We start from the raw sequence: 23,196 nt of genomic DNA, 5'->3' as shown, positions 1-23,196 counted from the left end.
GGAAAGGGAGGTAAAATTCTACTTTAGACCAAATTACTATCTTTGGGTAGCAGTTATTTTCATCTTTTTTTCATCTTTAAAAATGTATCTTTTCTTGTTTCCTTAGGTGCCTTCTGAGAAATAAGCAATTTTTAAAATTGCAATACTATTACATAGTGGTATTTTTCATCTGGGATATCATTAGAAAATTTCAGGTCTTGACATTATCTAGAGAAATAAATAGAGCCAAATTGACTGAGGTGGAAAATACTGCTGATTGCAACTTAAAGCATTATATTATATATTTTTAAAATCATACCTTCTCCTGAATTACTAGATTGTTGTCATTGGAAAGCACTTTGAGGTTAAAAGGTACTTGATGGCATATTTGTGTCATGAGCCCATGTCTTGGAGACAGACTTTTTTTTTTTTTTTTTTATTTAATAGCCTTTTATTTACAGGATATATACATGGGTAACTTTACAGCATTAACAATTGCCAAACCTCTTGTTCCAATTTTTCACCTCTTACCCCCCCCCCACCCCTCCCTAGATGGCAGGATGACCAGTAGATGTTAAATATATTAAAATATAAATTAGATACACAATAAGTATACCTGACCAAAACATTATTTTGCTGTAGAAAAAGAATCAGACTCTGAAATATTGTACAATTAGCTTGTGAAGGAAATCAAAAATGCAGGTGTGCATAAATATAGGGATTGGGAATTCAATGTAATGGTTTTTTAGTCATCTCCCAGAGTTCTTTTTCTGGGCATAACTGGTTCAGTTCATTACTGCTCCATTGGAAATGATTTGGTTGATCTCGTTGCTGAGGATGGCCTGGTCCATCAGAACTGGTCATCATATAGTATTGTTGTTGAAGTATATAATGACCTCCTGGTCCTGCTCATTTCACTCAGCATCAGTTCATGTAAGTCTCTCCAGGCCTTTCTGAAATTATCCTGTTGGTCATTTCTTACAGAACAGTAATATTCCATAATTTTCATATACCACAATTTATTCAGCCATTCTCCAATTGATGGGCATCCATTCAGTTTCCAGTTTTTAGCCACTACAAAAAGGGCTGCCACAAACATTCGTGCACATACAGGTCCCTTTCCCTTCTTTATAATCTCTTTGGGATATAATCCCAGTAGTAACACTGCTGGATCAAAGGGTATGCACAGTTTGATAACTTTTTGAGCATAGTTTGGAGACAGACTTTTATGGTAACCCATGGCAGTCATTATGACAGTAGATTTGAGAACAAGTGAAGGTAAATTCTTGAGGTTGTATCTATTCTTTTGAGTGATGAGTTATGCTTGTATATATCTTCATATTCCCAAATTAGCAACCACAGCACACTTCACATAGACATTTCAATGTAGCAAACATATATTCTACAGAATATTGTGGTAGGTGCTGATCACAGTAGCAAAATTTGATACATTTGAACATGAAGTATATAAACTTTTGAAGTTAAATAAACCTTATATGAAAATAGCATAATATCTATTACATAAGTTTAAGACACCATATCTATTATATTTCTCAATACCATTCACTTGGATAACTGCAATGTAATAAGACAGTTCATTCTGATACATTGTTCCAGGAACTGTGCTAGGCCCTGGGAATACAGAGAAAAAAACAAAGACTGTAAGATCCTGTCACCAAGAAGCTTACTTTCTATAGTCTAGAATGCATCCTTCCTATGAAGGGTGGGTGAGTAAAGGTGAATAAAGTAAAGACAAGTGGTGATTTTGTTATGATAATGCATTATTATAATGCATAGGTTTATATTATTTCCTATATTTTTGACAGTAAAGATAATGTATGGTAGTTGCCTTTTGTAGTAATGCCTATTCATGTTCAATATCCAGAAATGAAATTCTGTGAGCATATATCTTTAGGATATCTTTCCCCATAAAATCCTCTCAAATCTTCCAGTAAGATCCCCTTTTAAAGTAATTTTTCCTATTCTAGATTTTAACTGCTTTATATCCCCTTGCATTTTATTTGCAGACAAATGAAGCAAACAAAACTTGGATATAATCAACTCTGGTCTTTGCACACCTCGATATCATGTGTTTGGTTTTACAGCTTGTTCTTATTGGTAGGCCACACATAGCAGGGACCTAGTAAAATCAGGCAGAAACTTCACATCACTGTTCTCCCTTATTCCTCCCACTACTATTCTCTTAAGTTAGTGATTTTGAAGAATTCCTCTTTTGCTTTGTAGTTGGTACATGTGCATTCATCTAATGACTTTTTTCTTTTTTCTTTTTTTTTCTTTTTTTTTTTTTTCTTTTCTTTCTTTTGTTCTTTCTTTTTTTTTTTTCTTTTTCTTTTTTTTCTTTTTTTTTTTTTTTTTGGTTAAAGCTTATGCCATTTTGTTTTGTTCCAACAGTACATCCTTTCAGGCTCTGATGACTTCAACCTGTATATGTGGAGAATTCCTCCAGATCCAGAAGCAGGTAAGCATAGTCTCAGTATGTGACAGATCCTAGTTAGTACTGGAACCAGGTAAAATTCTGATCACTTTTCCCTTATCAGAGTCTTGAAATTGCAGTTCTGGGACATATGGGGGAGAGGCAAAAATGTTACAGCAAAAGTTTTATCAAGTGCTGGTGGCTTAGAAGAGATGAAACTGCCTGTCATTGAACCAAAAAAAAAAAAAAAAAATTGCCAAATGTTAGCATTACAAAATGGTTTTCAAAACTCTTTTAGACCCAAGGTTAAGGTAAGCCATACAATTGCTGTGGTTAGTTACTAAACAAATTACAAAAGAGCTTTTACACCACACACACACACACACACACCTTTTTTTATTCAGGAACTTTAATACAAATGAAGCTGTTAACTTTGAAGTACAACCACATGTAATAAATGTTGCATGACACTTTGCAAAGTGAATCAGTGAAATATGGAGACAGTTTGGTACTTAAGCCATTTAAAAACAAATTTCCTCCCTTTTTACTATTTAGTCTCAAAATTAGAAATAATCTTTTATCTGAAGCATATCCTTTTTCTGGTTCCAAAAAGTTTTAAATTATTTTTTAGAATAAGGTATTCCATCTATCTATGCCAGATTATAATTTCATTAGTATAGCAAACTTCCTTTACCATTATAATTTTTCTGCAGTGTTAGACTGTGGACTAGAAGTTTGAGAAGTCAAGTGATTTGTATAGGATTGAAAATCCAATGTGTATCAGGCTAGAACTTGAGTCTTTCTTACTTTTTAAGAACTATCCGTTTGACTTCTAAACTTTTAAACAAATAATTGATGAGCCCTCAGGGAATATTTTATAGTACCATCACATTTGAAAAGACTAGGGAAAGAGGATGGCTTGTGATTAATGACAGAATGAGGACCTTCTATCCCTCTCCCCTCATTCTTGTACTCATTCTTACATGAGTACTAGGGCTTAAGAACTAGAAAGAGATTCACTTTGGTTTTAGTTAGAAGATGGGTCTTAAGTGGAATAAAGAATGTGAGTTGGAATCATAACAATATGCTTGTCTTTTAGGATATTTGGCTTCCATAATAGTTTCCTCAGAACTAAAATTTCATATCTTATCCCTTCCTCTATCCACTAGATCTTAGAACACCTAAGCTAGTGCTTTATTCCAGTTAATGGGTAGTTGCTACTTTTCTGAGAAGTAATGACTGTCTAGTTCAGGAGAGTCCTTATTATGTGAACACTCACAAACCCTGTTCTCTGCTGGGTCCAAGTGCAGCACAGAAGCAGCAGAAAGGGCTAGCTTTAAAGTCAGGAAGACAGGGGTTAAAATTTTATTGCTAATACATATAGTCATGTAGGTCACCATTTTTCAGTATTCTAACTCTCAAAGCCTATAAGTTACAGACACAGTGCCAACCTGCATTGGGAAGGGAAAGCTTCATCTTGAAGTTCTATCTACCAGTGAAATCATAATTCGAGTACCTATCCAAGTCTGTATCTTTTGGCTGCTTGACCATTGGCAAATCACTTCACTTCTCATTGTCCCAAGACAACTCTAAATATAAATTATCTAGGAGTTTACAAAACTAATAGAGTCAAAGGATAATTTCAGCTGAATCCTTCCACATCCTGTTCTTTGTTCAGACAAATGAAACAAAACTTGGACATAATCAACTCTGGTCTTTGCACACCTTGATATTATGTGTCTGGTGATACAGCTTTGTCTTACTGGTAAGCCATGCATAGCAGAAAATCTAGTAAAATCAGGCAGAGACTTCACATTGCTATTCTCCTCTATTCAAACCAAGAATTATTCCATATCATTGAGATAGAAGATTTCATCTTGATTACCCATTTATTCCCATTAGTAAAGTCAGTCAACCAATAAGCATTGATTAATTACCTGCTAGATACAAGGTACTATCTACTACTATTAAATTCCACCTATCATCACTTAACAGAGGAATTTCAGGAGTATTGTAGTGGGACAATGTAAAGGGAAAATCTTTGAGCTTTCTAGATAATGTGAAATCATTCAGATAACACTCATTTCTTATATTACTGATTTCTTAACTTCCAGCACAAGCAAATAAGTTAGGGATGTTTCTTTTCCTTCATATTCTAAGCAAGTCTGCTAGAACCATGCTGGATAGGGATCCCAGTGTTTTCATAGTCAGATTTGCACTTACAGTGCTCTGTTAGAATGATTTTTTTTTTATGGTTTTATGTTTTTATTTTTATGTTATTATTGAAGGGACTAAAACTTTTTATTCTTTAAAAAAAAAAAAGGACATTTCTATATATACTAGGTAGGATGAAGAAAAGAGGATTATGTGTAATATCCCTATTATGTTCAGCTTTATTTTTTTAAAGTATGTAGTAAATTCATATTACTTTAAGAACTATACTGCTTATGTTTCCTTCTATTCTGTTTTGTTCAATTAAAAAAATAAAAATATTTCTTCTTTTTGGGAGGATTTGCTAGATCTCTCTACCCTCTCTGTCAAATCCCACTTCCATATAAAATAAAGAAAAGCACAATCCTTGTAGCAAATATACATAGTCAAGCAAAACAAATTCATACATTTTCTGTATCTAGTCCTAAATCCATCACTCTTTTCTTAGGAGATAGGGAGCATGCATCCTCAGATCTCTAAAGACATGATTGGTGCATTGCATTTATCGAGTTTCAATGTTGTTTTTCCTCACAGTGTTGTTACTGTATAAATTTTTCTGATTCTTATTTCATTGTGCTTTAGTTCAGTTCATGCAAGTCTTTCCAAGAGTTTCTGAAATTTTTCCATTTAAGGAACTTACTCTGTTTTTTAAACTAATGTTTCATAAATTTTTTATCACTAGGAAATGATTTTGCTAGAATGCTATCCTGCTCCCGCAAAGAGGTTTATTCTTTAGCAACAACCTAAAAAGGACAAAATTATATTACATGTTAGTGATGGAAAAAATACAGTTTCATTTTCAAGTTATACTCAAGTATACTTCTCCAGTCACAATAAAGAGATGGTTTACATGTGACTATATGTTCACTTGAGTCTTTATTACCTTCTAGATTTTATGTTTCTCATTGTACCAGCCACTAAACTGCTTTCTGTGGCCAAATAAACATTTTACTAATCACATACTATGTGCTTAGGTCCTAAGGATACATAGGTAGAATGCAAGAGTTCTTCCCTTCAGGAAATTTACATTCTATCAAGGAAATAACATGTGTATATATATGAGAGAGAGAGAGAGAAGAGTGTGTATGTGTAAAATATGAGATGTGTTTTGGAAAGAAAGAACTAATTTACTAGAGAAAATAAGGGAAGGCTTCATGTAAAAGTGTCACAAGCAAAGTTTGAAAGGAACAAGTGTTTGATTCCAAGAAAAATTTTAACATTAAAAAAAAGAAAATATATCTATAAATAGAACAAAAAGTAGTAATCATAAATGTATATGTATATTATATACAGTAGACCTTTTGAAATGTATATGATAAATTCAATGTTTTTTCAAAGTTTTGTTTTTCCTGTTTTCCTCTGAACTTCTCTGAACATTGTTAAAAAAAAATAATTCAGTGATCCTCTTTTTTTTTGGCCATACTCCATAACTATCTACTATTTCTCAAATTCTCTCCCCTAGTTAAAAAAAAAAAAAAGAAAGAAAGAAAGAAACTCAAAAAAAGAAAGAAACTCGTATTGTTTAGAATACAATGACAAAGAAGATGGTAATAAAATGTTAAAATCATATCAGCTTCTGATGTTGAATCATTTGACATTGCTAGGGACTTTGGAGGTAAAAAAAAAAACTTTATTTTCTTGGCTTTTTAGTAGCTATAGTTTTAGCTGCCATAGAAAAGGTTGCCAAGCCATATCTCCTTAGGGGTTGCTTCCCAGGATAGTGTCTGGAAAAGCTGAGTTTAAAGAAGATCAATTTTCTGGGGTGAAAGAGTTCTATTACATCTCAGAGCTCTTGGGCATATGTGCTTATCAATGGCAGTTGGTGAGAAATTTCTGCTGGTGGTGGTGAGAAATTAGACTCCTTCTCCACAGTGATTTCTCCTCTCTTAATAGTTTCAGGGCCAGGCTATAAGCAGAACTAGAGGACTAGAAAACACTATCATTCCAAAGGCTTTTGTTTTCACTGTCCTAGGCTGTGGGGGTTTTCAGGGGTGATTTTTATCACAATTGAGGCATTGATAAATGGTTCCCTTGCTTGGTAAATGCTTCCTCCTCCACATACTTCTTGGTATTATTTATTGTTTTGATTATTTTTATAGTTGACCTTCTAGAGATCGCTCCATAAATTATCACATCATTTAAAAAAAGCCATAATGCTATTTTCTCATTGTCTATGCTTATTTCTTCGATTTCTTTTTCTTACTATGATAGCTAACATTTCTTAAATTATATCAAATAATAGTGGCTACAATAGATATTCTCAGGATCTTATTGGAAAGGCCTCTTAACAATTACAGTTAATGCTTGATTCTTGGTTTTAGATAAATATTTATTAATATCCATTTTGTATGCTTTTTATTATTTTTATCATAAAGAGATGTATTTTTTTCAGAAACTTTTTTTTTTGTATCTACTGATGTAGTCATGACATTTTATTGGTTTTTTATTAATGTAGTCTCTGTTGTTTTCATATTTTTTCCTAATAATGAACTCTCCATTCTTGGTATAAAGTCAAGTTAATAAGTCAAATCAACCCAGTAATTATTAAGTGTAAAAGACAATGTTCTAAGAGCAGGGATTACAAAGAAAGGCAAAAAACAAAAACAGAACCTGCTCTCAAGAAGCCTTAGTCTAATGGGGAAAGTGGGGAGAAACAATATGCAAACAACTACGTGCAAATAAGATGTAGACAAGATAAAAAGGAAATAATCTTAGAGGGAAGGCCCTAACATTATTAGAAAGATCAGGAAAGGCTTCTTGCAGAAGATGGGATTTTAGCCAGTCTCTGAAGGAAGTCAAAAGCTAGTACATAGAGATGAGAAAAGAGAAATTCAAGACATGGAGGACAGCCAGTGAAAATGCCTGGCATCAGGAGAATGGAATAGGGTGTTCAAAGAACAGTTAGAAAGTCAGTGCCATTGGGTTGCAGAATACATGCAGTAATGCAGTAAGGTGGACTGGAAAGGTAGGGAGTGGCCAGGTTACAAAGTGCTTTAAAGGTCAAATAAAAGATTTTAATTTAATCATAGAATTAATAGAGAGTCACTGGAGTTTATTGAGTAGAGGGTTAACAAGGTCAGGCTTACACTTTTTCTAAAGATTACTTTGACAGTTGACTGGGGGATGAATTAGAGTGAAAAAGAGGCCTGAGGCAGAAGAGAGACAAATCAGAAGGCTAATGCAGAGGTCCAGATGTGAGATAATGAAAATCTGTATCAGGATGATGGCATTATCAGTGGAGAGAAGGAAGCATATGTGAGAGATGTTATGAAGGTAGAATCAATAAATCTTGACATGTGATTGAATAAGAAAGTACAAACTAGAGAATGAGGCGAGGATGTCCAGTTTATAAGCCTGGTGACAGGGAGAATGGTGGTATCTTTGACAATAAAAGGAAAGTCAGGAAGAGAAGAGAGTTAAGGGCAGAGAAGAAATCAGTTCGGTTTTTTTTATGCTGAGTTTGAGATACCTGTGGAACATCCAGTTCAAGATGCTGTCCAACAGGCAAATGAAGGTGTGAAACTAGAGATCAGGAGAGAGGAGAGGGCTAAGTCAATAGATCTAAGACTCATCTGCAGAGAGAATCACTGAATCCATGACTTCTTGACAATCAAGTAAAGTAGTATAGAGTGATGATATCAAACTCAGATGGCAACATGGATCCTTGTCAGCTTCATTTTTAATTAAAAAAATATTTCCCATTCACATTTTAATCTGACTTAAGTCACACTCTAGGAGTGTTGCAAGCTACCTGTAACCCACAGATGTGTGTTTGACACCTCTGACTTAGAAAACATAAGATGTTCCAGGAACGATCCCTGCAGGTTGTGCTAGGGATGAAAATCCAGCAAAGGAGATTGGGGGGGTGGGGAAAAGCAATTAGGTTAGTAGGGAAAAGTAAGAGCATTCTCATGAGAACTAGAGAGAAAAGAATTTCATAAAGCAAACGATCAGCCTTGTCAAAGGCAGTAGACAAATGGGGAAGACTAAAAGCCCTGGTTACCCTTGTGATATATAATTCTTTAAATATCTTTATATGTATTATATATATGCACACACACACATATATAAATAGTATATATGTATATGTGTCTGTATTTAAGGACCATGCCTAAGTATAAAACCCAGAAAGCCTGTAAAAAGCAGCATCTTAAGGAAGAAATGCATTCTATGAAGCTGAAATGATGAGAGGATGTGTTCCAAGACAATCAATGAAAAGGCCAGAAGACATAAAATGAAGTGTCCTGTATTGAAAACAAGCAGAAGTCAATTTAGCCTGATCTTAAGACTATAGAAGTAGGAGTAATAACCAGTGAGTCTGGAAAAACCATACTCTGAATGTTTTAAAAGCTAAACAGAGAAATTCATATTTTAATTAGAAGACAATAAGAAACCACTGGAATTTCCTAAAGAATGATGTCACATCTACGTTTAAGAAAAATTATTTTAGCAGCAGTTTTAGGGATGGGATATGAGTTGTGAGAGAGTTGGGTCACAGTCCATTAAGACACTAAGCTACTTACAGTAATTGGGAAAAGTAGTGATGAGGATCAAATTAAGGTCATGTCTATGCATTGAGAGAAAGGGTCACATGTTAAAAGTGATAAGAGAGGTAAAAATGTCAAGATGTGATATCTGATTGGATACAGGGGTATGGTCTACGTTAACAAGGAGCATAGAATAGAAACCTTAGAGACTGGAAGGATAGTGTTGCCTTTGACAGAGAGAAGTTTTGAAGAAGGGAAGTAATAGAGGGAAGTATGGGGAAGATGATGAGTTGTTTTGGCTATAGGGAACTTGAATGTCTTTGAGTCATCAATTTTCAAATGTGCTTGACAAACTGGTGATGAGGACTGGAAACTTGGGAAAAGTTCTGTCATTGTACATAGAGATGATAGTTAAACCCATGGGAGCTGATGGAGAAGGGGGCTGCAGAGGGAAAAGATGAGAGTTTAGGACCTCAGAAACACTCACAGTTAGGTATAAATGAGAAGGCAGCAGTTAGGGAGTAAGAGGAAAATCAGGAGAGGATCCAGCAGTGTCCAGAGCAGCAGAGGTCAAGAAAGGAGGGCAGAGAAAAGACTTGGCCATTAAAAGATCATTGGTGGGGCAGCTGGGTGGCACAGCAGATACAGCACCCACCCTGGAATCAGGAGGACCTGGTTCAAATCCAGACTCAGCACTTGACACTTGCTCTCTGTGTGACTTTGCCCAAATTACTTAGCCCCATTGCTGCTGGGCCCTGCCCTCCTCCCCTCAAAAAAGATTCTTGGTAACTTTGGAGAATACAGATTCACTTGAGCGAGGTTGAAGCTGGGCTACAGAGTTGAGTAGTGAGAAGGGAGGACGTGGAGGCATCTATTCTTTTTCAAGAAGTTTTGACTAAGAAATGGAGATCTAGGACAATGGGTTGAGAAAATTGTAAAGTCTATTAAAGATCATTTTGAAGGATGAGAGCCTTGGCCATGTTTGAAGCCAGTAGGGAAAGAACCAGTGGATAGAGGTTGAAGATTTGAGAGCGTGTTGGGGGGCGGGGGGATTTCTAATTAGGAAAATAAAACACAGATAATGATGAGATGTAGCTTATGACTAGGCAATCTGTAGTGCTGAGGTGAAGAAATGTCATAGGAATTGAGACTGAGTAATCAGGAGATTAGACAGTATGAGGCTTATCTTTGTTAATACTGGAATATAGGGATATGTACAGGAGAGTCAGGAGTAGGAAAGACATAGTATGTCCATTTGGTTCAGATACATAACTTTCCTCTTTAGTTCAATATCCAACTCAATTACTTTCCCACAAGTAATTGTGGGAAAATTCATACCCTGGTTTTTAAGAGTGAATTTAGGTCTCTGAGCTTCATTTCTTCTTCTTCCCACTGTGCTAATCCAAACAAACCTTATAGAAATTTAGGGAGACAGGCCCTGCCTAGAAGCTGGAGATAGCCCTCAAAAGTAGGTTAAAAAGTATGTTGGTTCTTTGTATGGGATAAGAGGCAAGCATTATGGTGGGACATTAAGTAAAGTAAAAACAAAAAATATCAACAAAATCTAGTTTTGAATATGTTTAAGCACCCAGAGACAGGCAAACTGGACCTAAAATGACATGATCTCTTTCTTCCATTTTCTCCTACTAGTTTTTGGCCTAATACATTTAATAGGACCCTTCCCAGAAAATACCTTTCTCTGTTATTTACATCTGCCTCTTAATTCAAACCTCACAGTTAACTTATAGCTTCCTGTTGTCCAACTGGTCAATTTAATTTATTTTCAGTGCATTTGTAAGCCAAGTGCAGACATCAAAAGCTTAAGAAAAAAAAAGTTTTAAATGGCCTTCACGACAATGGATAGGCGGGGTCACTGTTTAAAGGCTAAATAAAGGTACTGGGTAAAAGCACATATGCTGAAAGGTAGTTTCATCTTCATTCTTTCCACTGCAACTTTATCTGCAAGATAAAACATTTTGCCAATATTGTATCTTACATAGTATGTCCCAAACTGTTTACCTGACATTACCTGGAATACATTCCCATTCACCCATTCCCTTGTTTGATTTTTCTTCTTTCTTCCCAGGTGGCATTGGCAGGGTGGTCAATGGAGCTTTCATGGTGTTGAAAGGCCATAGGTCTATTGTCAACCAAGTCCGATTTAATCCCCACACCTATATGATCTGCTCCTCTGGTGTGGAAAAAATTATCAAGGTAAGAACTCTTATCTTATTCTTGTCTTTTAGATAAAAATTACCATGGTATTATGTCTTGAGTTAGATGGAATCTGACACAACCTCAGAGGGTTCACAACCCAAGTATTTAAGCAAGGGTGATCTTAGAAAAGATTGTGGAGAACAAGTGAATGATTTGGGACAAAATATGTTTTTCTAACACATAGATTCACATTTTCATTCACAATCATTTTTTTCAGCTCCACTTTATTTTGTGTGTGTGTGTGTGTGTGTGTGTGTGTGTTTAGCTGCCTATATTTTGCTTCTTGTTTTGTTTTTTTTTTTTTGGTTTTTTTTTTTTGGTTTTTTTATTTAATAGCCTTTTATTTACAGGATATATACATGGGTAACTTTACAGCATTAACAATTGCCAAACCTCTTGTTCCAATTTTTCACCTCTTACCCCCACCCCCCACCCCTTCCCCTAGATGGCAGGATGACCAGTAGATGTTAAATATATTAAAATATAAATTAGATACACAATAAGTATACCTGACCAAAACGTTATTTTGCTGTAGAAAAAGAATCAGACTCTGAAATATTGTACAATTAGCTTGTGAAGGAAATCAAAAATGCAGGTGTGCATAAATATAGGGATTGGGAATTCAATGTAATGGTTTTTAGTCATCTCCCAGAGTTCTTTTTCTGGGCATAGCTAGTTCAGTTCATTACTGCTCCATTAGAAATGATTTGGTTGATCTCGTTGCTGAGGATGGCCTGATCCATCAGAACTGGTCATCATATAGTATTGTTGTTGAAGTATATAATGATCTCCTGGTCCTGCTCATTTCACTCGTCAGCTCCACTTTATATATCAAAATGCTTATTTTATTTGATATTTAAATTTAGAATGAAAAATAAAACAACCTTCCTCCCTCCCTCCCAAATCATATTTTAGCCTTTATATTGGTCATCAGTAAAGTGTCTTTCAGATACTGGCTCACATTGTTGCCACTTTTACAGTTGTCTCTTGTCCTGATTAATTTTGCCCACCAACCATCAAGATGAAGGGGATATGTTGTCTAAGACTCAGTTTTCCATTTCCTATAGATTGCTGCCATAATTTGTGAATCCTCTAATCAAAGGACTCTGAAAACTACTGGTTAAAATACTTTGAAAAACAAAAAAAAAATGATATACAGTTGTATTTGAGGTCATTTGATAAAACTGAAATAACTTTAATCATATATTGACTGAATTAAATCATTTTCTGCACATCCAGTCTGGTTTTACCATATATTCATGGTAAAATGGCCCAGAGCCCATCACTCACATTCCAGCTGTTAAGAACTTTACTTTCCCCATTTGTTCTTTTTGGTTGTCAGTTTCTCATGTTGGATTCACACCTTATATTGACTGTCATCTTATCTTATTTAGGGAACATTCATATGATCATTTAGCAACTGAGAAATCCTTCCTGACCCTAGAAGTCAGTAGTCAGTGGGTGTGTGGGTATGGGTGTGTTGTGTGTTTAGGAGAATGGATTTGAACAGTAAATTTCTTCAGTGCCTCCAAAGCATTCATTGTCTTAAAAGCAGACAACAGCTCACAAAGGTCCTGTGCAAGTAAGTAGAGATCATAATTCATATTTGCCCATAGCCTAACTTCTTTCAAGCTCCATCTATGACTACTTTAGCCCTGAAAGCCATTGCTTGAAGAATTTTTTCCCAAATAGCCTGATTTCTAGATCTGTGTTGCCAGCCTCCATTGATATATCTCCAGAAGCATAGGCTTCTGACCTTTGTTTATATCTCTGAAATCTAAACACTTTTTTTTTTTAATTATAATAACTTTTTATTGCCAGAACCCATGCCAGGGTATTTTTTACAACATTATCCCTTGCACTCACTTCTGTTCTGATTTTTCCCCTCTCTCCCTCCACCCCCTCCCCCAGATGGCAAGCAGTCCTATACATGTTAAATATGTCACAGTATATCCTAGGTACAATATATGTGTGCAGAACCAAACAGTTCTCTTGCTGCACAGGAAGAATTGGATTCAGAAGGTAAAAATAATCCAGGAAGAAAAACAAAAATGCAAACAGTTTACATTCATTTCCCAGTGTTTTTTCTTTGGGTGTAGCTGCTTCTGTCCATCCTTGATCAATTGAAACTGAGTTAGGTCTCTTTGTCAAAGAAATCCACTTCCATCAGAATACATCTTCATATAGTATCGTTGTTGAAGTATATAATGATCTCCTGGTTCTGCTCATTTCACTCAGCATCAGTGTCTGTAAATCTCTCCAAACCTCTCTGTATTCATCCTGCTGGTCATTTCTTACAGAGCAATAATATTCCATAACATTCATATACCACAATTTACCCAACCATTCTCCAATTGATGGGCATCCATTCATTTTCCAGTTTATAGCTACTACAAATGGGGCTGCCACAAACATTTTGGCACATACAGGTCCCTTTCCCTTCTTTAGTATCTCTTTGGGGTATAAGCCCAGTAGTAGCACTGCTGGATCAAAGGGTATGCACAGTTTGATAACTTTTTGGACACAGTTCCAGATTGTTCTCTGGAATGGTTGGATTCATTCACAACTCTACCAACAATGCATCAGTGTCCCAGTTTTCCCGCATCCCCTCCAACATTCATCATTATTTTTTCCTGTCATCTTAACCAATCTGACAGGTGTATAGTGGTATCTCAGAGTTGTCTTAATTTGCATTTCTCTGATTAATAGTGATTTGGAACATTCTTTCATATGAGTGGTAATAGTTTCAATTTCATCATCTGAAAATTGTCTGTTCATATCCTTTGACCATTTATCAAATAGAGAATGACTTGATGTCTTATAAATTAGAGTCAATTCTCTATATATTTTGGAAATGAAGCCTTTATAAGAACCTTTAACTGTGAAGATGTTTTCCCAGTTTGTTGCTTCCCTTCTAGTCTTGTTTGCATTAGTTTTGTTTGTACAAAGACTTTTTTATTTGATGTAATCAAAATTTTCTATTTTGTGATCAATAATGGTCTCTAATCCAGACACTTCTTTCCTGGCTTTTTGCTAAATGAATTTTGGATCGTGTGTGTGTGTGTGTGTTTGTCTTCTGTTAGTGCTATGGCTTATCTGAGATAACTAGGATTCCCTTTGTATTAAAGGACTTTTAAAAAAATATGAATTCAGACATAACTATTAATCTTTTGGGTTTAGGGAATGCAGATTCCTCCTCCTCAGAATTCTTAGCAGTTTACTTGATTTTGTTCAGACTACTGAATTCTTTCATCCTTCTTTTTGACTAATTGACTAAACTATTGGTACAGGAACATGCTTTATCCAGGCACAGATGGCATAATTCTTTTATTCCAAAGAAGCTCTTCTTGAGCAATTCCTATAGAATAGAGCTTCCTATTTGGCCTTGTTTATATGCTGAATCCCACAGACTACTGTTGACTCAACTGAAGTCCTTAAACTTAAGATCACTATTGGGAAGCCAGCCAAGTCTTAGAAAAGGAAAAGAAGAAAATGTTTTCTGCATGAGGCCAACCGCACTGAGCTGGGGAGATCACTGCTCCAAAGATGGAGCATTTAGGACTCTGTTATTGGCTTCCATACCAAAGGGATTAGGGTCACCACACCAAGGTATGGGAAATCTGAAATCTGAATTCAGTCTGAATTTTTAAGAAACCATAGCCCCTATACCTACAGGAAAGTGAAAGGGAGGCAACAGTTAAAACCGAACTTAGTTTTATCTCAGGTGTGTCTGCTTTGGTGGCAGTGAACTGCATTTCTTCAGGAATTAGAAACAGTGGAGATAATATTTAATATAGTGCTTAGCACATGCTGGGTGTTTAATAAATGGTAGGCAGCAGAGTAAGATGAGTCTCTGCACTGGCTAGCTGAGAGGCAGCTCTGGGCATGCTCTGGGTCTGGCTCCTTTGTAAAGGGGGATTCACTCTGGTGACTCACCCCTCAAGAATGTTGTGAATTGACTGGTGCAAGCTATTTAATATTCCGATGATTATTTCTAGAGGGCAACCGCCTGCAGTGAGCCAAATTCCAGTCTTGCCACAGAACTGCTTTCTCCCCCCCCCCCCTTCCCCCTCCCCCCCCTTAGCTCCAGCCACCCTTCTCTTTTCCTGATCTTTCCAATGGTACCTTTTTCTTCTACCTCAGAAGGAGAATGCCTGTATTCTCAGGTATGGTTTCTGAAGGCTCACTTCCAACAGGTCTCCTTTTTCATTAGCACCACACCTCCCTCTGGAAGCTGTGTATTTTGTACTTAACAAATGCCAAGGCAACAAGGAATGGCTTGGACAGAACTGGCCTAGGAGCCAGGTAGGTTTGAGTGCTGCCTCTGACACATAGTGAGCTGTGAGACTTTGGATGAGTCACTTCTTCATTCCTAGACAATGCCCTAAAACCATCAGGTGCAGAGAAGCTAGAGAGGGCTCCCTATACTAATGAAATCACAAGTTGAGTCCTTATCCTTGTTCCTGCCTCTAACAGATTGGGAAAAGGAGATACTTTTCAGATACCTTTCCTTAGATAAAGCACTGGACACTGGACCCTGGACTCTGGAAGACCTGAGTTCAAAGCCAGCCTCTCCAGTATGATCTAGCAGTATGACTCGTGGCAGACCACATAACCAACCTCTGTCAGCCTATAAAATGGGAATAAGAGCACCTACTTTTCCCTTCTTAGATGGAAAGTCTTCCAAACAATTTAGGTTAGATTAGTGCTATGCTGTAAAAAATAAATAATAGTCACATATATACAGATCGCTGCAATTAATGATTAACTCTACTAAAGTATATGAATAAACAATCAGACCCTATTCCTGCCTATAAAGTTAAACTTTTTCCTCTGAGAGTATTTCTTTACCCTTCTTTTCCCTCATGAACCCTGTATACTGTCAATCAATAAACGTTTAGTGCCTACTTTCTACCGGACACTGTGCTAAGAGCCAGGAATACAAAAAAAAAAAAAGGCAAAAAATAGTTTCTGCCTTCAAGGAGCTTGAAGTCTAAAGGAGGAAACAGCACGCAAACAAATAGAGACAAAACAAGCTGCATATTGAAAAACCCAGAATGTTCTTGCATTGGAATTAAGAGATTGGAGAAGACTGAAGGTGGGGTTTTACTTAAGACTTAAAGGAAGCTAGAGAAATCAAAATGGAAGAAAGAGAGCATTTCAGGTATGGAGGACATCCAGAGAGAATGAATACCCTGAGCCACGAGAATGGAGTATGTGGTTCATGGAATAGCCAACCAACCAGTTTTACTGTATCAAAGATTACATGTTATGGAACAATATTTTCACACTACTCCTTCCAAAAATTCTATTTTATTTCATATTTGTGAGAAATAGCTTTTCTTTTGTTTCTGCTTGTAACTTGTTAATCTTAAGGCTAAAGAGGAAAAATATCCTATGTAAAATATAAGTTCCTTGGGAGCAAGAACCTTCTGGGTTTTGTCTTTGTACCCCTGTACTTAACACAGTCTTTGCACATCCTAGGCCCTAAGACATTGAATGATATTAAATGATTAAATGATATTAGAGCGAGAGAGAATCAGTCAAAAGCCTTATTGCAAAAGACCCATTCCACAGGCACATCTAATATTTTCTAATCTTTCAGATGGCACAGACTACTGGGTGGATTGGAGGGTTTCATTATTTTCCTTGATTCACAGAATTTCCTGTTAGGGAAATTTAGGTTCTGAACATGAGAATTACTAGGTCAAAAAACTAAAAGTTCTTCTAATCAGATGGATTAGTCTTTTCACCATTATCTATCGTAATTCTCCTAGCAAACTTTTAGCTTCTTATGCTTAATACACAAATCTGTGACTTCATCAATTTGAACATTCTCTGCAATGGTACAGATTGCAAACTATGCCTACCCATCCTGTATATTCATGTCCTCTCATGAGTTCATCACAAGAGGCCCACCCAAGGGGATATGTTGGAGCTGAATCATATCAATCTTGAAATTCTTGCTTTAAACAAAGTAAAAATAAGGAAGTTGCACATAAATAGAAGAATAGTTCATAAATACTCCTTAAGTAAAGAACAAAGTTGAAAATGAGTTTTATCATACATCAGAAAGAGAGAGAAACATTATTTCATGGGATATTTAGTACTGAAATATACATAATAATCAGTGCTAAATATTTGCCAAAAGACCAGGATCCAAAATTATTTGCCAAAATGGTTGCAATTGGTTCTTGGGGATTAAACAGCAGAGAAAAATCTGAGAAATTTGAGAAGATGCTTCAGATTCAGTAAGCATATACTCTGATATTTGGCATCTTAGTTCAAGGATGGGAAAAGGTAAGAATAGGGGAAAATCTATGCAAAATTATGGTTCAAAAAAAGAATGAGATATATTAGATTAATTGCTGTCTAGGAGCAAAGGTGGGAGGAAGAGAGAAAATTTGAAACACAAGGTTTTGCAAGAGTGAATGTTGAAAACTATCTTTGCAAAAAATTTTATTAAAAAATTATTTTAAAAAAGTCTGATGACTTTAGATATATCTATTCTTCTTTGAGAAAAGAAGTTAATAGGGCATCATAAACAGCAAGCCCCAGATGGCATGATAAGACAAAACCAAAACCTAAAGGACCAAAAAAGATATATTGCTGATATGAGAGTTATTCCTAAACCTCTTATCTTTGTAAGATATTACTTATCTATCACAAATTGTAAAAATTAAGAAGAAAGAATAATAATGAGAGAAAAGATATGATATACAACTGAAACCAACTTAAATCCCAATTTGTGTACACATAAATAGTTGACAATTAAAAATGGGGAATGGACATAAATTATATCAAAACCAGTTTCAATAATTTTATGAAGAATTTTACCCATTGTAAATTACTTGCCACAATGAAGAGAATGAACGAACCATAAAATATCTTTTGTCAACAGACTTTTTGCTTTACTTGCCTGCCAAGAGAGATGGCTACCAGAACAACACTGGAGTAGAATATAAACTCAGTCATAAAATCTTAAGAAGGATGATGGACAATTTGACTAAAGTCATCCCATAAAGCAGCAGTAAAGGGTAAAAACAGGTTTTTTGTGGGGAGGCACTTTGCAAGATAGCAAAATCATTCCAAAGGCAGTTATGAAATGGAAAAAAGGAAACAAATAGAAGAAAAATGAAAATATTTGTGAAAATTATTATAACAGACTTTTTTTCTGTCAAGAATAGTGAACCATTATACCAGGATCCTAATCTTGATTGTATTTGTTAGACAAATAGAAATGCCTAAAAGAATCTCACATACAAACACACACACAAAAAGAAAACAAAAATAAAGAAAGCAGCCAGATTAGACTATATGTATCTAGAGATTTGTGCTAGAGCTGACACAAATGTTAGGGCATTGAGGGATCAACATACAAGCTATCTGGAAAAATTAAAAAGGAAAAATACCAAAGGAATAGGAAAAGTCACTCAGACATTAGTACCTTAAAAAAAGGGACTAAGAGAATATTATTAACTGTCAAACTCTATGTCTACTCTTCTCCGATTTATATAAAATATTTATAGAATCATTATAAAAATCAAGAGCATCTTTGATGAGAATATTATTAATTTGGAATAAGATTTTAGAAAGTAATATTTAACAGTAGACATTAACTTTACCAGTTCACAATTGATTGAAAAAAGAGAGAAAATATAAAATCCAACTGTGTTGTTGATTTTTTTAAATGATTCAGTAGAGTTTATATTGCACATTATAGGTTATTTTTCAATATGATGTCCCCCAAGTGTATGTGAAAATATTCAATATTTTTTAAAACTATAACAGAAATAACCCTACTCAACAACCCTCTGATCATAAATATGTAGTGAAAAAAAAAAATTTGTTCACTCACCAAAGATTTGCCAATGTAATGGAAAAGATCCTATGCAGAGTCCCAAGTTGAAGGATTCTTTTGGATGTTAAGATTCTCTACAGATGACATTGTGCTAATGGCAACAAGCCTTGATTGTAGTATGTTCTGGAAAGAGCTGACATCACCCAGAGAAGTCTGATTGATCCATCTACACAGGGAAGACCCACTGTTCTATTGCCTCATTTATACTATGCATTTGGATAGACGTTCTCTAGAGCAGTCATTCTACCTAAAATCCATGAAGTAATTGTTAAAATACTTTTATAACTATACTTCCATAGAATTAGCTTTCCTAGTAATTCTATGTATTTTAATTGTTAAAAATAATTTTATAACTATACTTCCATAGAATTAGCTTTCCTAGTAATTCTATGTATTTTTATGCATTTAAAAACGTATTTCTTGAGCAGGGGTCTATATACTTCATCAGCCTGTCAAAGGGATCCAAGATGCCCAAAAATTAAAAAGTACCTGCTTGTCCATCATGCTGGGACAGATAGTACATATGTCCAACAAATTGGGTGTAGGATTTAACAATAGGAAAGTGGGCATTGCAGAGCTCCTTTTAATGACCCCAAATTTCCCATGAAAGCAAAAGCGAGTATTTTTAATACCAACATTCTACTGCTGTTAACACATAGCAAAACATGGAATATAACAATTTCTGAAGATGTAAAAATTAATTTCACACACAGGGCAATGGAAAGGTACATGGTAGATATGAACAGGCTGCCACATATCACCAGTGAGGAATTATTTATTTTAATTAAAGCTTTTTATTTTTGAAAACATATGCATGGACCAATTCTTCTATATTATTTACCCTTGCAAAATCTTGTGTTCCAATTTTCCCTCTCTTGCCCCACACCCTTCCCTAGGTGGCAAGTAATCCTATATATGATAAATCTAATGTATGTATACATATTTATCCAGTTACTGTGCTGCACAAGAAAAACCAAATCAAACCAGTAAAAAAAAAAAAAAGAAGAAGCAGCAAAATAAAATGCAAACAACAACAGAAAGAGTGAAAATGCTATGTTATGAACCACACTCATTTCCCATAGTTCTCTCTCCGAATTTAGATGACTCTCCTCATTACTGAACAATTGGAACTGGTTGGAATCATCTCATTGTGGAAGAGAGCCACGTCCATCAGTATTGATCATCATATAGTCTTGTCTTGTTGCTGTGTATAATGATCACTGGTTCTGCTCATTTCACTTAGTATCAGTTCATGTAAATCTCTCCAGGCCTTTCTGAAATCGTCCTTTTGGTTGTTTCTTATAGAACAATAATATTCCATAACATTCATATACCATAATTTATTCAGCCATTCTCCAATTGATGAGCATCCATTCAGTTTCCAGTTTCTAGCCACTACAAAGAAGGCTGCCACAAACATTTTTGCACATGTAGATCCCTTTCCCTTTTTAAAAATCTCTTTGGGATATAAACCCAGTAGAAACACTGCTTGATAACTTTTGAGCATAGTTCCAAATTGCTCTTCAGAATGGTTGGATGTGTTCACAGTTCCACCAATAATGTGTTAGTGTCCTAGTTTTTCCACATCCCCTCCTACATTCATCATCATCTTTTCCTGTTATCTTAGCCAATCTGACAGGTGTGTAGTGGTATCTCAGAGTTATCTTAATTTGCATTTCTCTGATCAATAGTGATTTCTAGAGCACCTTTTCATATGACTAGAAATAGTTTGAATTTCTTCATCTAAAAATTATATGTTCATATCCTTTAACCACTTATCTATTGGGGAATAACTTGTATTATAAATTTGAGTCAATTCTCTATATATTTTAGAAATGAGGCCTTTATCAAAATTTTTTAATGTAAAAGTGTTTTCCCAGTTTATTGCTTCCTTTCTAATCTTGTCTGCATTTTTTTTGTTTGTACAAAACCTTTTTAACTTAATATAATCAAAATTATCTATTTTGTGATCAATAATCTTTAATCACAAATTCCTTCCTTCTCCACAGATCTGAGAGGAAAACTATACTATGTTCTTCTAATTTGTTTATATCATTCTTTATGTCTAGATCATGAACCCATCTCAACCTTATCTTGGTATACAGTGTTAGGTGTGGGTTGATGCCTAGTTTCTGCCATATTAGTTTCCAATTTTTCCAGCAGTTTTTGTCAAATAGTGAATTCTTTTTTTTTCTTTTTTTTTTTTAAATAGTGAATTCTTATTGCAAAAGCTGGGGTCTTTGGATTTGTCAAACACAGATTGCTGTAGTTATTGACTATTTTGTCCTGTGAACCTAACCTATTCCACTGATCAACTATTCTCTTTTTTAGCCAGTACCAAATGGTTTTGATTACCACTGCTTTATAATATAGTTTTAGATCTGGTACAGCTAGGTCACCTTCATTTTTTTTTTTTTTTCATTAATTCCCTTGAAATTCTTGACCTTTTGTTCTTCCAGATGAATTTTATTGTTATTTTTTCTAGGTTAGTAAAATAGTTTCTTAGGAGTTTGATTGGTATAGCACTAAATAAATAGATTAGTTTTAGGTACTTTATTATATTCACTTGACTTATCTTTTTCCAGTTGTTTAGATCTGCCTTTATTTGTGTGGAAAGTGTTTTGTAGTTTTACTCATATAGTTCCTGACTGTCCCTTGGCAGATAGATTCCCAAATATTTTATACTATTGACAGTTATTTTAAATGGAATTTTTCTTTGTATCTCTTGCTGTTGGATTTTGTTAGTGATATATAAAAATACTTATGATTTATGTGGATTTACTTTGTATCCTGCAACTTTGCTAAAGTTGTGGATTACTTCTAATAGTTTTTTATTTGATTCTCTAGGGTTCTCTAAGTATAGCATCATATCATCTGCAAAGAGTGATAATTTAGTTTCCTCATTATCTACTCTAATTCCTTTAATCTCATTTTCTTCTCTTATTGCCAAAGCTAGCATTTCTAATACAATATTGAATAGTAATGGTGATAGTGGGCAACCTTGTTTCACCCCTGATATTACTGGGAATGATTCCAGTTTATCCCTATTTCATATGATACTTGCTGGTGGTTTTAAATAGATAGATGCTGCTGACTATTTTAAGGAAAAATCCATTTATTCCTATACTCTGTTTTTAATAGGAATGGATGTTAGATTTTATCAAATGCTTTTTCTGCATCTATTGAGATAATCATATGGTTTTTATTAATTTGGTTATTGATATAGTCAATTATGCTAATAGTTTTCCTAATGTTGAACCAGCCCTGCATTCCTGGTATAAATACTACTTGGTCGTAGTGTATTATCCTGGGGATGATTTTCTGTAATCTGTAATTAATATTTTGTTTAAAATTTTTCCATCAATATTCATTAAAGAAATTGGTCTATAATTTTCTTTCTCTGTTTTCATCTTACCTGGTTTAGTTATCAGTAGCATGTCTGTGTTATAAAAAGAATTTGATAGGACTCCTTCTTTCCCTATTTTTTTCAAATAGTTTATATAACATTGGAGTTAATTGTTCTTTAATTCACATGTAAGAATTCACATGTAAATCCATTTGGCCTGAAGATTTTTTCTTAGGGAGTTGATTAATACCTTAGTCTTACCTTAGTCTATTTCTTTTTCTAAAGTGGGACTATTTAAGTAATTTATTTCCTCTTCTGTTAATCTGGGCAATTTATATTTTTGTAGGTATTCCTCCATTTACTTTAGGGTATCAAATTTATTCGCATAAAGGTGGGCAGAATAACTCCTAATTGTTACTCTAATTTTTCTCTTCGTTGGTGGAAAGTTCTCCCTTTTCATTTTTGAGACTAACAATTTGATTTTCCTTTTTTCTTTTTCCCATCAAATTAACTAAAGGTTTATCTATTTTGTTGTTTTTTTTTTTTTTCATAAAACCAACTCTTATTAATTCAATAGTTTTTTTCAATTTCAATTTTATTAATCTCTCCTTTTATTTTTAGAATTTCAAGTTTGGTATTTGATTGGGGGTTTTTAATTTGT

The 23,196-nt window shown here is 34.8% G+C and overlaps 1 protein-coding gene across 2 annotated transcripts in view; it reads left to right on the top strand.

Moving 5' to 3' along the window:
• The window catches only part of DCAF5 (DDB1 and CUL4 associated factor 5), a 154,366-nt gene that overhangs the window by 120,677 nt on the left and 10,493 nt on the right, over positions 1-23,196 (top strand). For both annotated transcript variants that reach the window (XM_031952796.1, XM_031952797.1), the window contains 2 exons: positions 2,392-2,458; positions 11,198-11,325. In XM_031952796.1, coding sequence (XP_031808656.1) covers positions 2,392-2,458; positions 11,198-11,325 — 195 coding nt within the window. The remainder of the gene's footprint in view (positions 1-2,391; positions 2,459-11,197; positions 11,326-23,196) is intronic.

The sequence above is a fragment of the Sarcophilus harrisii genome, chromosome 2, assembly GCF_902635505.1.
Source record: "Sarcophilus harrisii chromosome 2, mSarHar1.11, whole genome shotgun sequence".
Taxonomy (NCBI): Eukaryota; Metazoa; Chordata; class Mammalia; order Dasyuromorphia; family Dasyuridae; genus Sarcophilus; species Sarcophilus harrisii.
The sequence above is the reverse complement of the archived record's forward strand: the minus strand, read 5'-3'. Positions and strand labels throughout refer to the sequence as shown.